The following is a 20,442-nucleotide window of genomic DNA, read 5'->3' as shown; positions in this document are numbered from 1 at the left end:
TTAGTTCAGCCAGTTGCCGCGATGCGACGCTACCCACATGGTACGACCATATCGTTTCTAAATAAATATCCTAGAGGAAAATTTGGCGCTAGTGTCTACGGGGGTTCTCATGAGCGTTGCCTCAACCTACATGGGAATGATGGGAAGTACAGGCTTCGGACTGACTTCGATCTTTAGACTAGTGGCGTTTGCTTGCGGTGCAGTAAACGAAGCTATACTCAAATATTATCGCGTAAAATCTAATTCTATTTCTTCAGTATGTTATATAATGTACAACACGCTACATAAACTTTGTATGACTTTGAGATGGAAGCACGGTTTACTATGGTTTATCACCAGGGCATACCAGGGTATACATTATTGTGCGATTCTGTTCCCGATTTAACGCCAGAGAATAATTATTTATTTATTTTTGCAACAGCAATAACAACCTTGCGTGTACTTATCTAAAGATACTTATCAAGTGTTTATGGAAATAAGAATGTTGTATTTTGAGAAAGGGTTGCGTCCTTGAGCGGAATGCTACAAGTGTCGTCTGCTACGACGCCGGCTCGCTGCAAACGCGATACTTTTCTCGCAGACGACAGGCACTTGCGAACTCTCTCGCTCTTTCGAAAAGCTGCGTCGGCTGTCACAATTGCTGAAGGCCTTCAAACACATTTAAGCACATCTGATGCAACGCTAGCTAGGACGCTTGTGGCCTCCTACGAGTATGTTTCACTATATTCTATATTGGCGCACCGCTTCCCAAGCGTTATGGCGTGGCTTTGCACTTACCCATTTTGCGACACTAGACTACAGCCAGGAAGCACCAACCTTTCCTACCACAAGTAAGTTTGTGTTCTCAAAGTCCTAGAACACGCATTTCAATGAGCACATAAACGAGCAGTGCATATTGAAGCCCAAGATCGCTTGTCCATATACGGGCGCGTGCGTCTCTATTCAACTCTAAGTAAGCGTCCAGAACAGAAAGTTCGAAGCTATATCAGCAATCGGCACTCTTCGTAGGCATTGCAGATCGCTTTCAAGGTACGGTTGCCTCACCGTCACCGCTTCGTAACGTACGGAGATACACTCAAAAAGGAGCTGTTCGCCTACATTCAGGCCAAACAAAGACAACCCCATGGAATGTATGACTCAGTCGACAAAAAGCACGCGCGTTTGATGACCACTAGATTGAAGTCGGCCGCGAAAGTTGCAAATAAACGCAGCGCGAATATGCGGCACTTAGGAGAGTGAAAAACTAAAGAAGCCGCATACAAGTGGCAGCGTATGAGATTAGTGATGAGCGAAGAATCGCTCGGTTACCTCACAGAGCCTGGACCATTGCGTTGGGTTGAAATCAGCCCGGCTGATTCTTTGAAGCCAGACCTTCCACCGCGCCGTGTCTCGATTCGCAGATGCAATCCGGAAGAGTCGCTTGCCGTCACTTTCACGCGTGGTGCATCCGAAGACACAGCAAGACGGCATCGCGAACATGGAGCTACGCTACAAGAGCACAAAGGAGGTGTGAAACATGGGGTCTGCGTACGTCGCTCGCAATGTTTGGCACCGCTATGCCGGCGGAAGGAAAAACACGCAGCAAGAAGAGCGCGTGACGGCGTTCGGCCAATGGGAGGGCCGAGCGGCGAGGGAACGCGCAGGGGAGAAGGACGGGGTCAATCTTCAAGGTTTGGCGCTATTTTTGTTTTTATTGAGGGGCTTTATGTTCGCCGGTTCACCCTCACACGCTTTCACTCATACAGAACCTCACGGCGACGCCAACGGCAGAAACGGGCCTAGTGTGTCCATATAATTGTTATCGCAGTAAAAGAATTTAGCGCGGCCTCCCCATCCTCAACCTTGTGTAGCCAGCCAACCTTGGTTATGCTGTATTTGGTTATAGCAGCGATGTACAGCTGGCGTTCGCAGGGCTTCCCTTGCAGAAACTCCTGTTACGCCCGCGCGTTGGGCTCCTTGGTTAGTGGTTGCCATCAATGCTGAAAATCCCATCTATGCTTGTGGACAACGCTTCCCCTAAACTCCGTGATCGCCCTCGGAAACGAGAGCGCCTCTAAGATGTCTTCCAGTTTTTTGGACGCGAAATTCAGGACTTCCCTCGTTTCTACATCATTCACTCTGAAAAAGCAGACAAAATAGGAGCGAACAATTCCACCTTTCCTTGTCTCGAAGTTCTGACTGAAGTTCTTGATCCAGGTTATAAGGCGTCGAGAATGGCAAGCGGTGATCTCGTTTTGTAGCTGCGCAATCAGAAACAATATGAAAAACTACACGAAGTAGTGTCATTTGGGGACGCCAGATAACAGTAACCCCGCACCGCACTATCAACACCAGCCGTCGCGTTGTCTCGTTTGATGATCTGCTGGTGGTGGTGGTAAACATTTATTACTTGAGCCTTTTTACAACGTTACTTGTGAGGGGGCTCAGGAGCGCGTAGGGTGGTCCGGGAGTTTGTGGCGCTCGGCGACCCTCAAAGCCCAGTCCACCAGCCGTATTTGGTCGGCTGGGTTGGAGCTAGACACCGCGGTCTCCCATCCCTCGACGTCAGTGAGTTGCCCCTCAGAGGGTGGCTGGAGCTCAGGGCATAAGAACATTATGTGATGGAAGTTGGCTCTAGGCGCGCCGCAGAGCCTACGTTCCTGTCGATATAGGCCTGGATGAACCAGGGCGAGAAAAGCTGGAGAAAGAAAAGTTTGTGCCTGAAGCTGGCGCCAGGTGCATTGTTGGAATTTTGTTAAGGATTTATCTGGGGGAGGGTACCTCAACCGCATTTCGCGGTAGTGGAGGGTGATCTTGTGATATGCGACCAATCGGTCTCTGGCGTTGTCCAGGTCATAGGACAGCGTGGCTCGGTTGACGGCTACTCGAGCGATAGTATGGGCCATCTCATTGCCTGATGGCCTGCGTGCGCGGGCACCCAGATGAGCTTAATTGGTCTGAGGGGGGTCTGATGATTGAGAATTTTCAGTGCCGGTTCATGAACTTGGCCTTTCAAGTAGTTGCGGATTGCAGTTTTGGAGTCGCTAAGGATAACCTCGGCAGCGGTGGTTGAGATGGCCAGCGCTATGGCAGCCTCCTCCGCCTCTATGGACGTGCGCGCCTGTATTGTGGCAGCTGTGATGTAACCAAGTTGATGTGACACTGCACTTACAGCATAGGCGGGTTTCTGTGGGTAGCTAGCGGCGTCGACACACACAGTGAGGTGGTCATATTGGTGTTGTTTGTAGAGGGCTTTGGCCCTGGGGGTGGGGGAGGTCTGCATGCGTGCCTCGTGATGCACGGGGTGCATGTTTTTAGGCAGGGGGAAAACAATGATGCAGTTTTGTATGTCCCATCGTAAAGGACATGTCTGATGGGCTTCGGAAGTCGGGATTAGTCCTAGTTTGTCCAGGATGTGCCGACCTATGGTGGTAGAGGACAGCCTCTCAATTTGGGCTGTGCGATGGGCTTCCGTGAGCTCATCAAATGCGTTATGTACCCCCATGTGAAGGAGGCACTCGTTTGGCGTGTGCCTGGCGAGGTTAAGTGCTGTCTTAGACGCTTGACGTATAAGGGCATCCACTTTTTCCGTTCCCGCCCAGTTGAGATGTAGGTATGGGAGCGAGTATACTACTCTGCTTATGACAAAGGCCTGCACTAACTTTCTCAAGTCATGCTCTCTCATCCCATTGTGTGTATTGGCTATCCGCTTAATCAGGCGCATAGTGTGATGTACTGTGGTGGTGAGTTTGTTCAAGGTCGCCGTATGTCTGCCGTTGTTCTGCATGACCATGTCAAGCACTCGTAGCTGTGTGACCTCTGGAATGGAGTACGTCCTCATGTGGATACGGATGCTGGGGGTTGGAGTTGGGTCTGTGTGACTCTTCGGGGGTGAAGAAAAAGAAGTTCCGACTTGGTGGGGGTGGACGCGAGACCTATTGCTATAGCCCTCTCCACCACCACATCCGCCCTTGCTTGTAAGGTTGCCTACATGTCGCCTATGCTGCCTGTAGCTGACTTTGGCCGAACACTTGGAGGGCTTCAGTGAGGATAACGTCATCAACGTTAAAAGAATTAAGAGGAGGAGTGACGGCAAATAAATAAATCCAGACGAAGGACCGGATACTTCCACTCAGGTGCCATGCCCGAGTTCATCGAGGCCGGGTACTTCGAGCTTCATGTTAAGCCCTACGTGCAAAATCCTCTCGCACACTTTAAATGCCGGAGCTTGGAACCTCGTTGAGAAGGAAGTGGCGGTCCAGCTGGATGAACGAGGTATCGGGAATGTCGATGCAAGATTTCCTGACGCCCTATAACAGCCAGACGTCTGCCGGGCTGCTTGAGACGCACGTCACGCGCCGTGGTAGAGTCGGTGCGCTGACGCTGGCATGGCGGGTAACCAATTTGTAGGTGACCCGCACCATCGCTGGCCGGCCTCAACAGGCCGTGGCAACAGCGGCTACCAGAGCGTGCCGCCTCCCAGAAATGTGTGACCCGTACGTGTGGGACGTACGAGACGCGGACGTATGAAAGCTGAAATGTGCGGGAAAATGAATTCGTACCAATTGCCAACTTTCTGTTCTATAATTACAGTTCACAAAAGATAAGGATGTAAATTTTGATGAGAGTGGTCTATCTGACTAGTGTGGTAGCTTACAACAGCAGTGATTGAATTATCAATCCTTTTATGTCGGAGCAGTCATCTGTCTTTACTATGTATTTTTTTTCATACGCGCTTTAGCTCTACATAGAGTCACGGGAAACACGTATGCCACCCATTTATTCTCGCTGCAACGTACCCAGAAGCAGGTAATCACGTAGTGACTACACAGGTCAGACGCAATTGCATTGCTCAGTTCTTACGGCATATTATCGGTTCAGAAAGTACAGAAACATTCATATAATATTTGTACATAAATTTGTGCGCGGAAAGCTCCCGTTTCCAATAATTACTAAAGCCACTTGTCTCACTCGAGTTGAGCCTGATACGCTTCTAATCACTACTTATTACCAATACCCAAAACTGAATATGGAAAATCTAGGAAATGTTTCTGCCAGGTGATTTTAGAACTAATTAGCATCCCATCTTAAGGTGCAGTCTGACTTTCTGAGATTTAAATCGAACCTTCGAATCGAATTATACATTCACTATAATCATTCCACTGATTGCCATTTTAAAAAAGGTAAAAAATTCTTCTGTGCTAATAACATTCATGTTAGATAGTGAATCCAGAAATATACTGTTTTAGTGGTAATGTTTGCCTGCTGCATGTCTAGCTTTTGCTGTTTATACTAACCGGAGGCCAATCTTGCAGTCTGTTTCCTCTGGAATTGTGCATATTCCACATTTTGTAACGTTTATTACGTGCAATAAACTTGCTGAAATTTTCTGTATGGCGGATGCTTCTAGGTTATGTGGAGTGCTGCATTGCACTGGAGCTGCTTAGGGCAGTCAGTGACTCGGGGCCGCCGAATCAGCGTATCTTCTACTCTACCATGGACTCTGATGACAAAGCTGTTTTCTTGCCGCAGTGCTTGTGTTCGTCACTTAGTTTTCACTTATATTCATTTATGTGGAATTTTTAGAGGAATAGTCCAGCTTTATTCGTTTCGCAGCCTCGAGGTATTGCCACTAAAGGCAACCGTTCGCTTCACGGGGCCGCAAAACTCGGAGACACGTGGCTCGGTATACAGCATACAACAGCAAGATCCAGTACAAGGTTTGAAATACGTGGCAGTGAAACATTGTATGTTTCGCTGTTGGCAACGAAATAGTTGGCTGTAGTATAGGTGTACATGCCCGCAGCACATATGTGTCTTTGGGTGTAAGTGCTCTCCGCCAACATTTAATGGTTGAGAATTCTCCCAAAATCATGCAGGGCCTCGCATGCACGGTCCACGGCTGGAAGGCACCAAGAAGCGTTACAGCCTGGGCAGTGCGATCGACCTAAGCTGCCTAGCGGATGCACCCTTGCGTGAACTCAAGTGGCTCATCAACGACAGGGAGGTGGGTGCCACCATTGCGCTCGAAATTTTTACAGAGAAAAGCTGTTACACACAGGAGGTCTTTGAAGTCATTTCTACGTTCATAGAATGAGACATACGCGCCCGTTCGTGACTGTTGTCCAAACTAGTGCAAATGGCTGTCATTGATAGGAACATCTTGAGCTGTCTACGTCACGGTTATGGGATCACGTACTCAAAGACAATCGTGTTGTGAACCACTGTAGCGGCGTGACGCAAGTGGCACATGGCCGAGAAAACTGAAGAAGGGTGAAACGCCCCGCACCACTACAAGCGCACTAGGTACTGCTTTGTGTCCTTGTCGATTATATACAGGTTGTTCCACATAACTTGAGGCAATGTTTTAAAAATAAAAGGCACTCCGGACGCGAATTGAACCGAATGCATAATGTTGGCACTGGCCTAGAGTTCCTCGGGCTATTTTATCCCCGTAACTAAAGGATTAGTTATGTTTAATTAACCAACTTTTTAAGTGTTGGCTGCAGACCCCAAGTGTGATACGCAAAGTTGTAGAGCACCTTGAGAAACCTCTCAATAAATTGTTTCCAACACAATATATCTCACGTGGTTCTTTTTTCCGTGTTCTACAGAAAGCCCGCTAAATATGAAAGAAAAAACCACGTGACGTGGCACTTGCGAACTGTTATTGTGCTGCTTGCTCTTAAGCGTGCGAGGGATTAACAAGATCAGCTGCAGTGAGACTGGCCCGCGACAGGGCGTTATGCCTGGTGTAGATATCTGGGCATGCGGCTCTTATCGCATGACGGTGCAAATGCTTTGTCGCGGGCCAGACTCCCTGCAGCCGACCTTGTTCATCCATTGCACGCTTGAGATCGCACGCGCGCGGTAAGTTCTTTCGTTCATGTTTACCGTAATGTGTGCCCCGAATCACCCACATAGAAACCTTCCGAAACATTGCAGACAATAAAGTTTTAATTCTTTTGCTGCAAGCGGCTGTTATGACTGAATGACTGGGTCGCTTTTGCTCGTTAGACTTTGGTTTAGGCATGACACGACGTAAAAGTAATGATGAAAAGGCCGCCTACTATAATTGTCTATATAATCGAATGTCCCGAACGAACGGACAAGCTATCATGTAAGAGTGTATGTACAAAGCTGTGTGGAGTTGCGACGTCGTTGTTGATATTGGCGGCGTCAATGCCCGGCAAGTTGTTTTTCGCCAACCGCCTTATTCTTGGTGCCTGTTTCATCTTTGAGCGTAAATATCATCTCTATCATGCGTGCCTAATTTTTCATGTTGATGCTGTTCACGACCACGAAGACGAAGAATTGTGCACTAATACACCGCTTCTTCTCTGGGACAACGCTCTAAAACTTGGGCCACTGTTTTTTTTTTTTTTTTTTTTTGGTGAGCAGCAAACTTCGCAGTGCTATTCACGTGAAGGTAGTGAAGCGTCTGAGAGATCATGTGTGCTGGGGGAGCCCAAACGTGTCGAAAGAGGGGCGCTGGATTCTGTACTACAATAATGCCCCTGTTCATTTTCCATTGATAGTGCACCAGTTTGTGGCACGCCATTTCACCACCGGGCTGGAATGCGCACTCCACTCGTCGGATTTGGCCACGAGTTCCGAGGACAAGAAAAGGAACGTGACATTGTGTGCAGCAGAAGTTGCTCTTGTGCTAGTTGGTAACTCGTAATATTGAAGTAATTCGGAACAATTTAAATTTAGCCTTCCCGCATTAACGCGCACACCCACACGCATACGCTCAAGAACACACCGCAGACACAATGCTGTGTGTGTGTGAGGAGGAGGGGAAGGTGTTCTTGGGTGTATGCATGTGTGAGTGTGCGCGTGAGTGTGGGAGTGCTAAATTGCGGCTAATTACTTCAATTGTGTTGCTCAAGTAAATAATTTTTCTCTATTCCAGATATTCACATGAAACATCAGTGAAGTTGTGCTTGGGAAAGGCATTTTCAAAGCGAAGCTTTCTTTGCCACTTTCTCCGACGTTTGCGCTGCTGCTCCTTCCTTGCCCGCCGCATACATGGCAGGAGCGTGGCAGAGAGGAATGTCGACGCGAGAAATCAGTTTCGACCTTTCCATCGCGTGGCGTATGCACAATAGAGAGGTTTAGCTTGTCCGGTATTCCCGTAAAGCGCAGGCGGACGGGGCGTTGGGGCGCAGACGTAAACGTGAGCGGTCTGCATGGTGCAGCCACCTGGTGGCGCAGTGCTCAAACATACAGAAACATCTAATATTGCAGTAACCAAGTGTATTTTGCTTTGTTGCGGGTGTAAATTTTTGGCAGCAACACGATTACGCCAGTGCCGGAAATTTACACCATTAGCAGAGAAGAATACGCTGGGTTAATGCAATATTGGCTGTTTCTGCAAGTTTGAGCACTGCGCCACCAGGTGGCTGCGCCAGGCGCACCGCTCACGTTTACGGCTCCGCCCCAACGCCTGTGTTTTACCGAAATACCGGACAAGATAAACCTCTCTAATGCCCTCAGCCGTTCCCTTGGATTTGCCACTTTAGCCTCTTGACAGCTATTATTATCCGTGACCCCTCTCAAAAACATTGCAGAAACTGCAGCGCTTACCTTTCTACTAACGTGCAAGTCGAGAAGGGAAGTAGACAGAATGGAAGAGAAGAGAGGGAGAGGTGAAAGATAATGGGTAGAACCGACGCAGTCACGAAACGAGTGAATAACTACCTTGCCACTCTCGCAGTTTTCGTACAGGGGGAGAGGAGGAGAGAGAAAAGAGGTGACGTGAGAAGGCAAGGAAACAGTGGTTGCAAGCAAACTGAAGGTAGGGCACGGTACGCTGTTGTTATTTCTGAAAAATAAACGCTATGCAACTTTGTAAAGCGGACAATTGACGCAGGGCGCGCGGACGCAAATCTGGATTAAAACACCGTAGGGTCTAGGCGACACCACAGAAGCGGTCGCACGTCAAATCAACACTTCTGTGTTTGTTGAGGTAGCTTGACGGTTATGGCATTGATAGAGGTCGCAGGTTCAATGCCGAACGTGGCAGCCGCATTTCGACGGGAGCGAAATACAAAAACGCTACTGTACTTACACCAGGGTGTAAAAATTAATCCGGAGTCCGGCATTATGGCGTGCCTCATAAACCCATTGCGGTTTTGGCACGTACAGCCCCATAATTCAATTAAGGTTTCACACTTCTGCCGCGATGCGGTGTGCCATGCGAAGCAACGATAATGCTCAACCCTCTCAGAGATTAGGAACAATGACGCACAACAACGCCTCAAGCAAACACGTCTCCCTGCGTGTTCTGTAATCTACGCATACAAACAGCAGTGGTGCACGCGAGGTAACGTTTAAGGTCAACTCACCACTCTAATATTGGACCAAGCGCTGGAAAAATTACACGTTCACTGTCAACATCACCGCTAATTTTCGTCAGATAAAGCTAAGAGCATAGAAAGCTTCGCTTATGTCGATTCCCATAGTACGTGCATCTGCATATATATATATATATATATATATATATATATATATATATATATATATATATATATATATATATATATATATATATATATATAAGTATTGTCGTCCATTTTAAAACAACAATTTGAACATCTGTATTTGGTTTCTAAAAGATAACATGCAATGGGAGGCAAGGTATTGTCGTTACATTTTGTCAATGATTTGTGAACTTGCAGTACACATGCTTTCGGTCACAAATTTGCTATAGGCAGTGACTGCTTGTACGAATAATAGTTAACAGTGCCACGAGAGCATAAGTGTTTCGTAGTCCGCGTGAAAAAGATAAAATGGCCTGTTCAATGTAAGCACGATATGCCCTTTGATGGAGGCTGAGAAGACATTGTTTGTGGCACTTCTGGGCTGTGTCGAGCAGCGTTGTGTTTGGCTGATGAACGCTCAGTACGGGAAAGGTAAATGCTTCCAATGTGCACTGACAGGTTTGCACGCTACAGACCAACTAGCAACATTGTAGTACGTCTGAATGAGGTAGTAAAAGAGTAGATGGCTGCTTTAGCCAAGAAAATTTCACTTCGCGCGCAAGCATCGGCTGATATACGACCGTTCTAAAAGTCGTTCATCAAGTAGCGCAGTTCATTGTCGCCGGCGCCGTTTCCGCTCTGTTCAACTGTCGAAATTAGAGCCGTGGCCATTTTTTGTCACTCAGGCCTTGCAGCTCGCCCCGCGGGTATCGGACGCTGTAGCGACGCGGACACGACGAGTCGCGAGCCGACCGACCGTAGCATCGTTTGTTCTCCGATGTGGAAGGGGGGCCGTTCTGGTCGCTTATCGCCAGCATTCGGTGCTCTGCCGGCACGGAGGAATTGCCGCGCGGCGGTTAGCGGGATTATCGGGATCATTCGCCGGGCCGGCGTCTGTTTCGAGCCACTGTTCTCTGACAACGCTTTTTTCTCGCTTCCCCCGCCGTTGCGTGTGGTCGCGACGTCACTGTTTGCCACCTCTGTGCTCATTGTGTCCACAAAGAGGGTTATGTCTCTTGTCAGGGTGTGACGACGGCGGTCGTTTGCTACCCGTGTGCCCGCGAGCTCCCGTCCCCTGAATGTTTTCTGTTACCACGACTTGGGTTTTTGCCAGGCTGGCGTCATTCTTCCCCCGCGAATAATTTGTTTTGCTCTCTCCCGTCCTTCCTGCTACCGCGTTGTTTTCAGCTTTCATCTTGCGGCATTGTACGGTGGCGCTGGCTTATCTACGGAAACGCAAGATTAGTTTTTCTGGGCCTGCCGCCAGCCTCCCTCCCAGAGTTCGCGTCAGATAGCGTATAATTAGTCATGCTTCTTGACAGCTGATTTCTTTCATTTTTCTTACATCTTATTGTAGAAACTGAGTGTATCTGGCCTGCATATGCGCAGGAAAATGCCGGCTTTCTCCTTTTTTGCATCCGTAAGATGGGGCCAGCTGTTGCAAGACAGGCGTAATCGGAGATCGCTGGAAGATGCCTTTTTCCTACATTTGACCTAAATAGGGTGATGATGATGATGATAAATACCATACTTCTTGTTGTTTGCCTTCGTGGTCATAGGTGTTCCCCCCTTATGCTTCTCCGGGTACTTTCTCCGCAATGAAGTTGGAAAGAATGTACAGATTAAGAACAACAAGTTTAGTTTTCCCAAAAGCTCAGTCTTAGGCGAATTCGCTGAGTACGATGCGGGTATATAAATCGGAAATAAAGGTTATGAATTCCGGCAGAACCTACCTCACGATGAATAACGCTATCACCATTGAAGCAATGTAGCGACACCGCCGAAATGCATCGAGGCGTGTGTGCATATACTGCAGCTGGACTCCTCTCTCGTGCATCCGCCTGGAAACGATGCGCCACCCGGCGGCTCCGCTGCGAAGTCCACAAACATGCAGTATTGTCTGATACACGACGCATGTTCAATTTCGCCCAGCACAGGAGAAGTCTTAAAGGAACTTTTTCGTGATTGAAAGGCCTCGCGCACCCAGTCACCCTAGTTGGCATCAAAGAGGTTCATTGAAAAGCAGCACATAACCAGTGACACCTACCCAGTCGTCCGAGTTCGTCCAACGGTTGCTTTCGAAGGCGGTTCCCTCGACAGGGCAGCATGGTGCTCTGTCCACTAGACCATAGATTACCAGGGACCGTAAGCTGGCCGGAAAACGGTTATACCCGGACATACACACACATAGACACCGGTAACTGCGTGAAGTATGTTAAAAATCCTGATCGTATTAATAATTTCTGCGTAGCAAAATGAATAATGTGCAACGGGGGGTGTTCGCCTAGCAGCACTAGCTCTAGGTTGCAGCGGTAGGCTTAAAACAGGTCGGTGCTATCTCGAAACGGGGAAGCAAGCACACCTTGTCGTCTTCTTCTCATCCACTAGCACCATGCCCGCTGCCCAGTGCCTTCAGTACAATCACTCCGCACCGAAAGAGGAGCCAACCTGGCGACCTAAGGGCACGAAAACACAGAAGGGTCATGGCACTGCTTGAGCCGGGAGACGTGCACAATTTCCTGGCCGCGACGACGCTGGTCGGAAGGCGCTTCCGTTGGCTCGATGAGGTAGTTGACCGCGGATGTTTTCTTCAGTACCCGATAAGGACCGTGGTACTTGGAGAGGAGCTTAGAGGAAAGGCCTGGAGGAGTAGAGGGCACCCACAACCAGACCAGCGAGCCAGGAGCAAAGCACGTAGCCGCAGTAGATGAATCATGGCGATGCTTTTGGCGCCACTGGACCTGGGATGTCAACGAACGAGCGAGCTGGCGACATTCTTCGGCGTAAGCAGCCGCTCTAGAAACAGTCGTGCACTCCGAAGCATCTGGTCGGTAAGGCAGAATCGTGTCCATAGTGCATGAAGGTTCGTGTCCGTAAAGGAGAAAGAAAGGGGAGAACCCAGTGGTGCTTTGCGTGGCGGTATTGTAAGCGTAGGTGACGAAAGGCAGAATGCGATCCCAATCCCAAGGACAACCGGAGATGCCCAGGGACTGTTAGAGGGCTGGATGATGCCACGCTCCAGCATGTCGTCAACGTGCTGGTCGATGACACGGCGTTCAGCGGCCGACACACGATACGGACGCTGGCGCAATGGTGTTTGTTGGCCGGTGTCGATACGGCGAACGACTGCGGACGCCCGGCCCAAGGATGGTTGGCCAATGTCAAATGAGGCACGAAAACGCTGGAGGAGCTTGATGATTTCGGTGTGCTGCGCAGGTGTGAGTTCTGCGTCGACGGCACGAGCGAAGACGTCTACAGGGGCATCGGTCGCGGCGGGAGGAGTTACGGCACAAATAGGAAGTGATGCCGTATCACCAAACATGGTGGCCGGAAGAATGCTATCGAAAGCTTCAGCGGTACCCAGGCACTCGTCACGGAGTAGGGATGACGGGCAGGCGGACGGATTGCACACGTAAAGGGCAGCAGAACCTTCGCAAAAAGTGACGACAGCAAACGGAAGAAGAAAGTTCCGGCGGCGCGCACAAGTGGTCGACGGCGTAAAAAGGACAGATGAGTTCGCAGCAGAGCTACATAACACAGGAACCAGAGCGGCGGAGAAAGGTGCAATATCGATGTCAGAGGCGGCAACAACTTTAGGAGAATAATGGTCGTCAGGGTCAAAACACGGCACTGATAACGTAAGTTCGCAACGAGCGCAGTCGATAAGAGCTTGATTTACAGATAGGAAATTCCAACCAAGAATAACGTCGTGCGAGGAACGAGGCAGGACGACAAATTCGATAACATGCATAACGCTTTGAATGACAACCCGGGCTGTGCACGACGCTGAAGGCTGAACGCGATGCGAGGTTGCCGTACGCAGAGAAAGAGAGGTAAGGGGAATGGTCACTTTGTTCAAATTGCGGCAGAGCTTCTCACTAATAATAGAAACGGCGGCTCCGGTGTCGATAAGTGCGTGTACGGTGACGCCGTCTACGGACAGTTCAATTTCGTTCGCCGGCGCAGAATGAGGCCTTGAAATGTTCGACGGAAACGCAGTTCTTGCCTCTGGAACTGCGACTGCTAGTTTTCCTCTCGGGCTGGGCTGGGTCGGCGAACCATCGGGGAAATGGATCGGCGACGTGGGGAAGGCGACCGGCGTGAATCGAAGGGGAGGCGACTGTAAGAGGTGTCCGGAGGAAGGTGTGATTGGTCCTGACGCGGAAGTCGAGCAGGCCTGTAGCTTGAGGCACCCCCACTGTCAGGTAAACGGGGGCTGCGACGGCGGCAGAATCGTGCTACGTGGCCCGGAAAATGGCATGAATAACATATTGGCCGGTTATCAGGTGTTCGCCACGGGTTGACGACAGGGGCTCCAGCAGCCGAGTAAGGAACGACTATCGGACGCGAAGGTGGCGGTGGTACATGGAAGGTGCCGGTGGCCCGGTAGGAATCAGGAGCCGGAGGAGTGTAAGGCCGCGCGACAACGTCAGCGTACGTTAGCGGTCCAGCTGCAGGCTGCGGAGGAGGGGCAGATGGCAGCGCCGCGGCAACTTGCGTCTGAATGACGTGACGAAGCGAAGGAGCCAGGGTTGTCGACGGCTCGGGTGCGCTATTCGCCAGAGAGAGTTGGCGTGCGACTTCCTGGCGGATGAACTGCTTTATCTCCGGCATTAAAGCAGAGATGTCGGCAGCGTCGCGACCGAAGTCCAACGGGGAGAGATCCGCAGTGTCCTGCTGAGCAGCGCGTGTTGATGCACGTTGCTTGCGCAGCTCGTCGTACTGCTGGCAAAGCTGGATGAGCTCGGCAATCGTCCGGGGACTCTTCGCGACGAGCATTTGAAAGGCATGCTCATCGATGCCTGTCATGACGTGCTTGATCTTGTCTGCTTCATCCATGGATGAGTTGACGCGCTTGCAGAGCGAGAGCACGTCTTCAATGTAACTGGTGAAGGTCTCGTCCTGGCGTTGAGCTCGACCACGCAAGCGCTGCTCAGCGCGAAGCCGGCGAACTGCGGGACGGCCGAAGACCTCAGCCAAAGTCGCCGTGAAAGCCGACCAGGTGGTAAAATCGGCTTCGTGATTGCGGAACCATAGGTGGGCCACGTCAGTCAAGTAAAATATGACATTGGTGAGCTTGGCGCGGTCGTCCCACTTATTATAGGCGCTTACACGGTCATATTCGGCGAGCCAGTCTTCCACGTCGTGGTCGTCTGTGCCGCTAAATATAGCCGGATCGCGCTGGCGGATAACACCAGAGCAGACGATGGCCGGGGGCACGGGAGCAGCAGCCTGGGACGGTCCCGGTTCATCCATTGTAATAGCTGGTAGTAGCGTCCGACTGCGGAGTTCCAGGATGTTGAAGAGAAACCCAGCAGCTCCACCAAATGCAACGGGGGGTGTTCGCCTAGCAGCACTAGCTCTAGGTTGCAGCGGTAGGCTTAAAACAGGTCGGTGCTATCTCGAAACGGGGAAGCAAGCACACCTTGTCGTCTTCTTCTCATCCACTAGCACCATGCCCGCTGCCCAGTGCCTTCAGTACAAATGTATTGTGTTCAGGAAGATACAGTGACCGGAAGGCCAACGTGTAGCCTTGCTTAATGTCGCTACTTTTGGACATTATATACAAAAGGAAAGAGGCACAACGATGCTATAACCGTTGAATTTCCTACAAATATTACTAGATAAAACTGGCGTTGCGAACGTTCAGCTACCATAGGAATGATGGTTAGCACATGAATTCGTCGCATCTTCGTCCTGGTGACTTCAAAAGTTCTTGTGTTTAGTTATTCACTACGCTACACTTGCATTATTAGCGCAAATTTCGAAGCAATTCTCTTCTTTCAGTACGCAGCAAGCAGTACGATCCCTGTCTACATCCACAATGGCTGTGAATTACGGCATTTATAGCTCAATATTGCGTAGAACATGGTCAGTTTGCAAAGTCGCAAAGCCGATTGAAGCCACGGTGACGAAGTTTAGAAAAATTCACGTACTAACCACCATTCCCACGTTGATTGATGCACCCTGCTTGCAACTGCCGTAGACACTAGCGTCAGAGATTCCTAGGCAATTTTCGTAGGGAACTCCATGGATACAACAGCCATGTTGCTGCATACTCGTTACGAAAGAACCATAGACGACACCACTATAAGTTTTGTTCGGAAATGTACTCTTTGCCAGTCTGGCATCGGCTGCAGTCGATGCATATTTATTGTTTTTGTACGATGAGAAAGCAAAGCAAATTCGTTGTGACAAAGCATTTTGCCTTAACGAAACCATTCTCCAAGATGCCACGAAATGTAATTTATGTAGAAAAACTGCGCAACGAACAAGCCACCGGTTCTGTCTATGCATTGTTGTGGTAGTGTCCATTAGCAAAGCGACCTCATTATTCATTTCTTCGTATTGTTTGCGCGGAGACATATCCTGCAGAACGATTGTGTAGTACTATGTGCGCGCTATTACCAGCATACATTGTCGCAGTTTCCTCAGATTATGAATAAAGCATTGTCGCTTCTTGCTTTTCATCGCCATTAGCCCGTTTTTAGGCTAAATTGATGCCGCGTTACAACCAGCTTTGTATCTTGATAAACATATGCAGTGTACATGTGAACGAGCTGAATGCGCTGTTGTCTCAAAGATAGTAAGGCACCGGTCAATCTTTGCTTTGAAGTTATGCACTAGTGTGCTTTTCTCGCTCGCTGCAGGCACAAGACTCCTACGTGTCCTCCCCGTCCAACGGCCACGGCGCAGCCGTCATGCTGCGCCTCAACTTCCGCCTGGGCGAGCAGCACTTCAGCAAGGGCGAGCTGCGCCTCAAGTGCGTCTCGCGGCAGCTGCGCGAGTTCACGGCTGCCAGCGAGCTGCGTGTGCCCATCAGCGACAAGCGCCACAGCTCGGGCCTGCAGGTGTACTTCGCTAGGGGTGAGCGATGGCTGCACAGCAACAGCGTTCGTGGAGCATTTCCTCTGGTCATTCACAGCTTCTCAGAGGATACCTCATTGTATCGGGATGGTGGCAAGTCTTACCTGGCCGCAGAAGGAAATGTTTTCGACATACGTTTTCTTATCACCCGAGAACGCCTATTTTATCATCCTCTTCCGCCAATTCTACACAGTCGTCTTATTTATTTCCCAGTGATATTGCGAAGCGTTCTTTGCCTCCTACCAGGCATTATGCAGAAGGAAGTTCCTGTCCCGCCTCGTTTAGGGCCTCCTCAACAAAAAATGCGACACCGAACGTAGGATCCAACCTATGTCTTTCAACACACCAGCCCGATGCCCTTACCGTTAAGCTATCGGTACCTTTTTTTTTACTTCTATTATGATCATTAGGCCACAATTGCATGCACTTTTCTCTCGTGCCAAAGCCAACTGGCTCTTTGAAGCGTTTGGCGCGTGCATGATTTGCCATTTTCTCGCATCGTTCTCTCGTCACAGCTAGCGCTTTGACACGCTGTGTTAGATTGCACCGCTTTCGTGATGGGCCCTCATTCCCCAGTTATTTCGTCGAGAAGCTGTGCGACGTGTTACTATATTTAGGATCGGCCTACATCAAACAGGTTTTAACGTTTCTTCGCCAGACTGCAAATTCCATCGTCAAATAAACATTGACATAGATGCACGTACGGTTGTATAACCCTTAGTAACAGGTGACGTCCTATGTAGAACCCTACAATCGGCATGTCGTAAACTCGCGTCCAACGGTTGGAGTGGAAATTTCATCGATATCATGTGATTGTCATCGCTGTGCTCATCCGTCAGCTTTCGGCACGCATGCTCGATCAAAATTCCTGGACTAAGACGAACAGGTTTGGCCGTCTGCTGATGATTTAGAGAACCAGAAGCGATGCTAGGTAGCCAGCCACCTGAAAAATGTTTTGCGAAACATCGATTCCCGCACTGCATGGATTCCACATAATATTTGTACATTATTCTTGCTTTTGCTGTTTATGCATCCTTGATCTCTGTGCTTGTACCACCTATTCGGTGACAAAAGCATCGCGCTTCGCCTCCTATAAAAGGAAAAGCGTTACCATTCACATCATTGAAGCTGGTTTCTTTTTGAGCGTCTTCGTTAGCTGTCTTAACAAGGTTGACATATAGGCGAGTTGGTACGAATTTATGGTGAAATGAGGGTAGCAGGGCAAGCAAGAACTAAGAAAGACAAGTGCTTAGTGTGTTCATTCTTCATCGCCCTTGTTTGTTTCGCTAACTTCATTTCATAGAAGCGCTTTAACATCACCTTATTGGGAAACTATAGTTCTTCACTAAGTCATTTTGGAATATTATACGGTAGGTATGAATGTTTTCTAAATAATCAAAATGTTTTCTAAAGAGGTATGTCGCTGCAACCAGCGTCTGGATATGGAGAAATATTTTCGTTAGCCCATAATACGGGGATGCGTAAAGCAAGCTGAGAGTAGTGGAAGTACTGAAAAGAATGGGAGAGGCTGGTTGAGCTGTGATAGCGATGGAATGAGGAAGGGTATTGCAGGCGGCTGCAGGAAGAAGTAGGAGTGACAAGAGCGGAAAAGCGGGGTATCGGCTCTTGTAAGCACGAGTTGCTAATCCAGTGGGCCTAGTTTTCCCTCAACACAGGAAGTTGGAGGAAATGCTGTTTGGGTATTTAAAAAAACGAGCATTCGAAGGTTAGAAAAAAAGGTCTAAATGAAACGGTTGCACGAAGACGTTGTCGCGTGAAAGTAGAGTTAATGGGGTGTGAAAGTAATAAGTACGAATACACGTCTTATCGAAAGCTGAGGAACAGAACAAGATTGACCAATTAGCATACATAAATAACAACAACACCGTCATTTTCAACTGAGCATGGTAATAAATCAATAAGACAATAAATTAGCAATAACTTGCCTGCGTAGAAGGAAATTTGCAGTTTCGTCCGAAAGGTGAAGTATTGATACCAGTAGCAAAGTCAATAACAACTCCACCAAGTTTTTTTGACCAAGCGTGGTGTGACGCACGCACAGGCAAACATAAACCTATCTTACTCGATGGTAAGGAACAAGTAAGGAAGGAAAAAGTGGAGAAGGAAGGCAGGGAGGTTAACCAGTGTAGCCTAACCGGTTTGCTACCCTACACATGGGAGCGGGATGGGGGGATGAAAGATGGGAGGAGAGAGAGAGAGAGCACATAACAAAGCAAACACATTGTCAGTTACAGTCCGTCACTCTTGCGCGGTACGCGACATCACTGTCACAGCCGCTTGTCCAAGCCCGTATCCTTCATAAACCGAAGTAGTCCCTTCGTCGCCTTCAGCTGCGATGTCTTCTGTCGGCGATATGTGAAAATGGTTGCAACTGACAGTGGTATATTGTCAAGGTGCGCTAGAACGGACGCCATGGACTGTCTCGGAACATTATATTCAGGACAGTCGCACAGAATGTGTACCAGCGTCTCCTCGCAAAGACAGGCATTGCGGAGAGCGTTGTCGGCCATTCCAATGCGAAACGAGTAGGATTTCGTGGCCACCCCTAGCCATAAGCAATAAAGCAGGGTGGCCTCACTACGGCGGAGTCCAGTTGGCATACACAGATGCATCAATGAGAGCAGGTCGTGTTGATGATTGCTGCGGTTGCTCTGGCTGCTTGGTGTGCACCATAAAGAGAGCGTGATCTCCCGTGCAAGCACTTGAAGGCTTCTGGCTGCGTCGGACCGTGAAAGTGGTATGGCCTCTGCCTGTGTGTCTTCAAGAGCTGTCCGAGCGGCTTTGTCGGCATCTTCATTTCCTATGACGCCGCAGTGACTTGGCAGCCACTGAAACGTCACGTGATGTCCTTTCTCATGTGATGTATGAAGTAGGTATCTAATATCGAGCACGATCTGTTCGAATGGCCCGCGACGCAGAGCTGATAGCACAGATTGTAGGGCTGCCTTTGAGTAACTGAAAATTGACCATTGTTGAGGTGGTTCCCGATTGATGAAACAAAGTGCAGCGCGAAGAGCAGCTAGTTCCGCAGATGTAGATGACGTTGGGTGGCCAATCCTAAAGCTGATGCTAATACCTCTTGCTGGGACGGCCACAGCACCGGACGAACACTGGATGTTTGTGGAACCATCTGTATAAATATGTGCACTGTCCGCGTACCTCTCGTGCAGAAGCAGCAGAGACAGTTGTTTCAGCACAGGCGACGACAAATCAGACTTTTTCCCGATTCCTGGTGCGCTGAGATGGACTGTGGGGCTGACAAGGCACCAAGGGGGTATCGGTGGTTTAGATGCAGCGGTGAAGCCCGAGGGACGTTTGTCGTTGTACTTGACGATAGTTTAGGAGAACGATGCTTGGTGCCTGTCTGAAGGTAGTGTTGCAATGTGGTGATAGGGGGCACGTGCAAAATGTCTGATATGCGTTCTCAGGGTTTCCACCGTGATGTGAGTTTTCATTGGATGGTCCGGAGCAATCGCAATAGTTGCCTCAGTTGACGTGCATCTGGGCAAACCAAGACAAACTCTGAGTGCTTGAGCTTGTGCTGCCTGCAGAAGACGAATATTTGTCTTGCAGGTGTTGTTCAGTACAGGTAGACTGTATCTTAAAAAACCGAGAAAGAGAGCTCTGTAGAGTCTCAGCATTGCGTCTACTGACATCCCGTACGTCTTTCCTGTCAAGTATTTAAACAACTGGGAGGTTAATGTCAGGCGCCGTTTCATGTAGGCCACGTACGGGCTCCAACTGAGGTCTCGGTCGATAATTACGCCGAGAAATCTGTAGGTTCTGACATAGGAAATGGCCCGCCCATTGATTGAGATGACATAAGGCGTCATTGGTTTGCGAGTAAATGCCACTATGGCGCATTTTTCTGGCGATATGCTGAGACCTTGTTCACACAAGTAGCTCGCTGTCAAAGTAGCCCCTTTTGAAGCCGTGCACGTATCTGAGGGCGTGTGACTGCCGAAGTCCAGACACAGATGTCATCTGCGTATATTGAAATTTTGGTGGTAGTTGGCAAGTGTTCAGCAAGCCCAATAAGAGCGAGGTTAAATAGCGTCGGGCTGAGAGCACCGCCTTGAGGAACGGCCCT

General features: G+C 49.3%; 1 protein-coding gene across 3 annotated transcripts in view; it reads left to right on the top strand.

Moving 5' to 3' along the window:
• Positions 1-20,442, top strand: part of LOC142582172 (uncharacterized) — a 673,231-nt gene that overhangs the window by 644,367 nt on the left and 8,422 nt on the right. For 2 of the 3 annotated variants that reach the window (XM_075691569.1, XM_075691568.1), the window contains exons 6-7: positions 5,859-5,986; positions 16,115-16,331. In XM_075691569.1, coding sequence (XP_075547684.1) covers positions 5,859-5,986; positions 16,115-16,331 — 345 coding nt within the window. The remainder of the gene's footprint in view (positions 1-5,858; positions 5,987-16,114; positions 16,332-20,442) is intronic. The other variant, XM_075691570.1, reaches the window with a different exon arrangement.

This window comes from Dermacentor variabilis, chromosome 5, assembly GCF_050947875.1.
Source record: "Dermacentor variabilis isolate Ectoservices chromosome 5, ASM5094787v1, whole genome shotgun sequence".
Taxonomy (NCBI): Eukaryota; Metazoa; Arthropoda; class Arachnida; order Ixodida; family Ixodidae; genus Dermacentor; species Dermacentor variabilis.
Note: the sequence above shows the minus strand (reverse complement) of the source record. Positions and strands in the feature narration are given on the sequence as shown.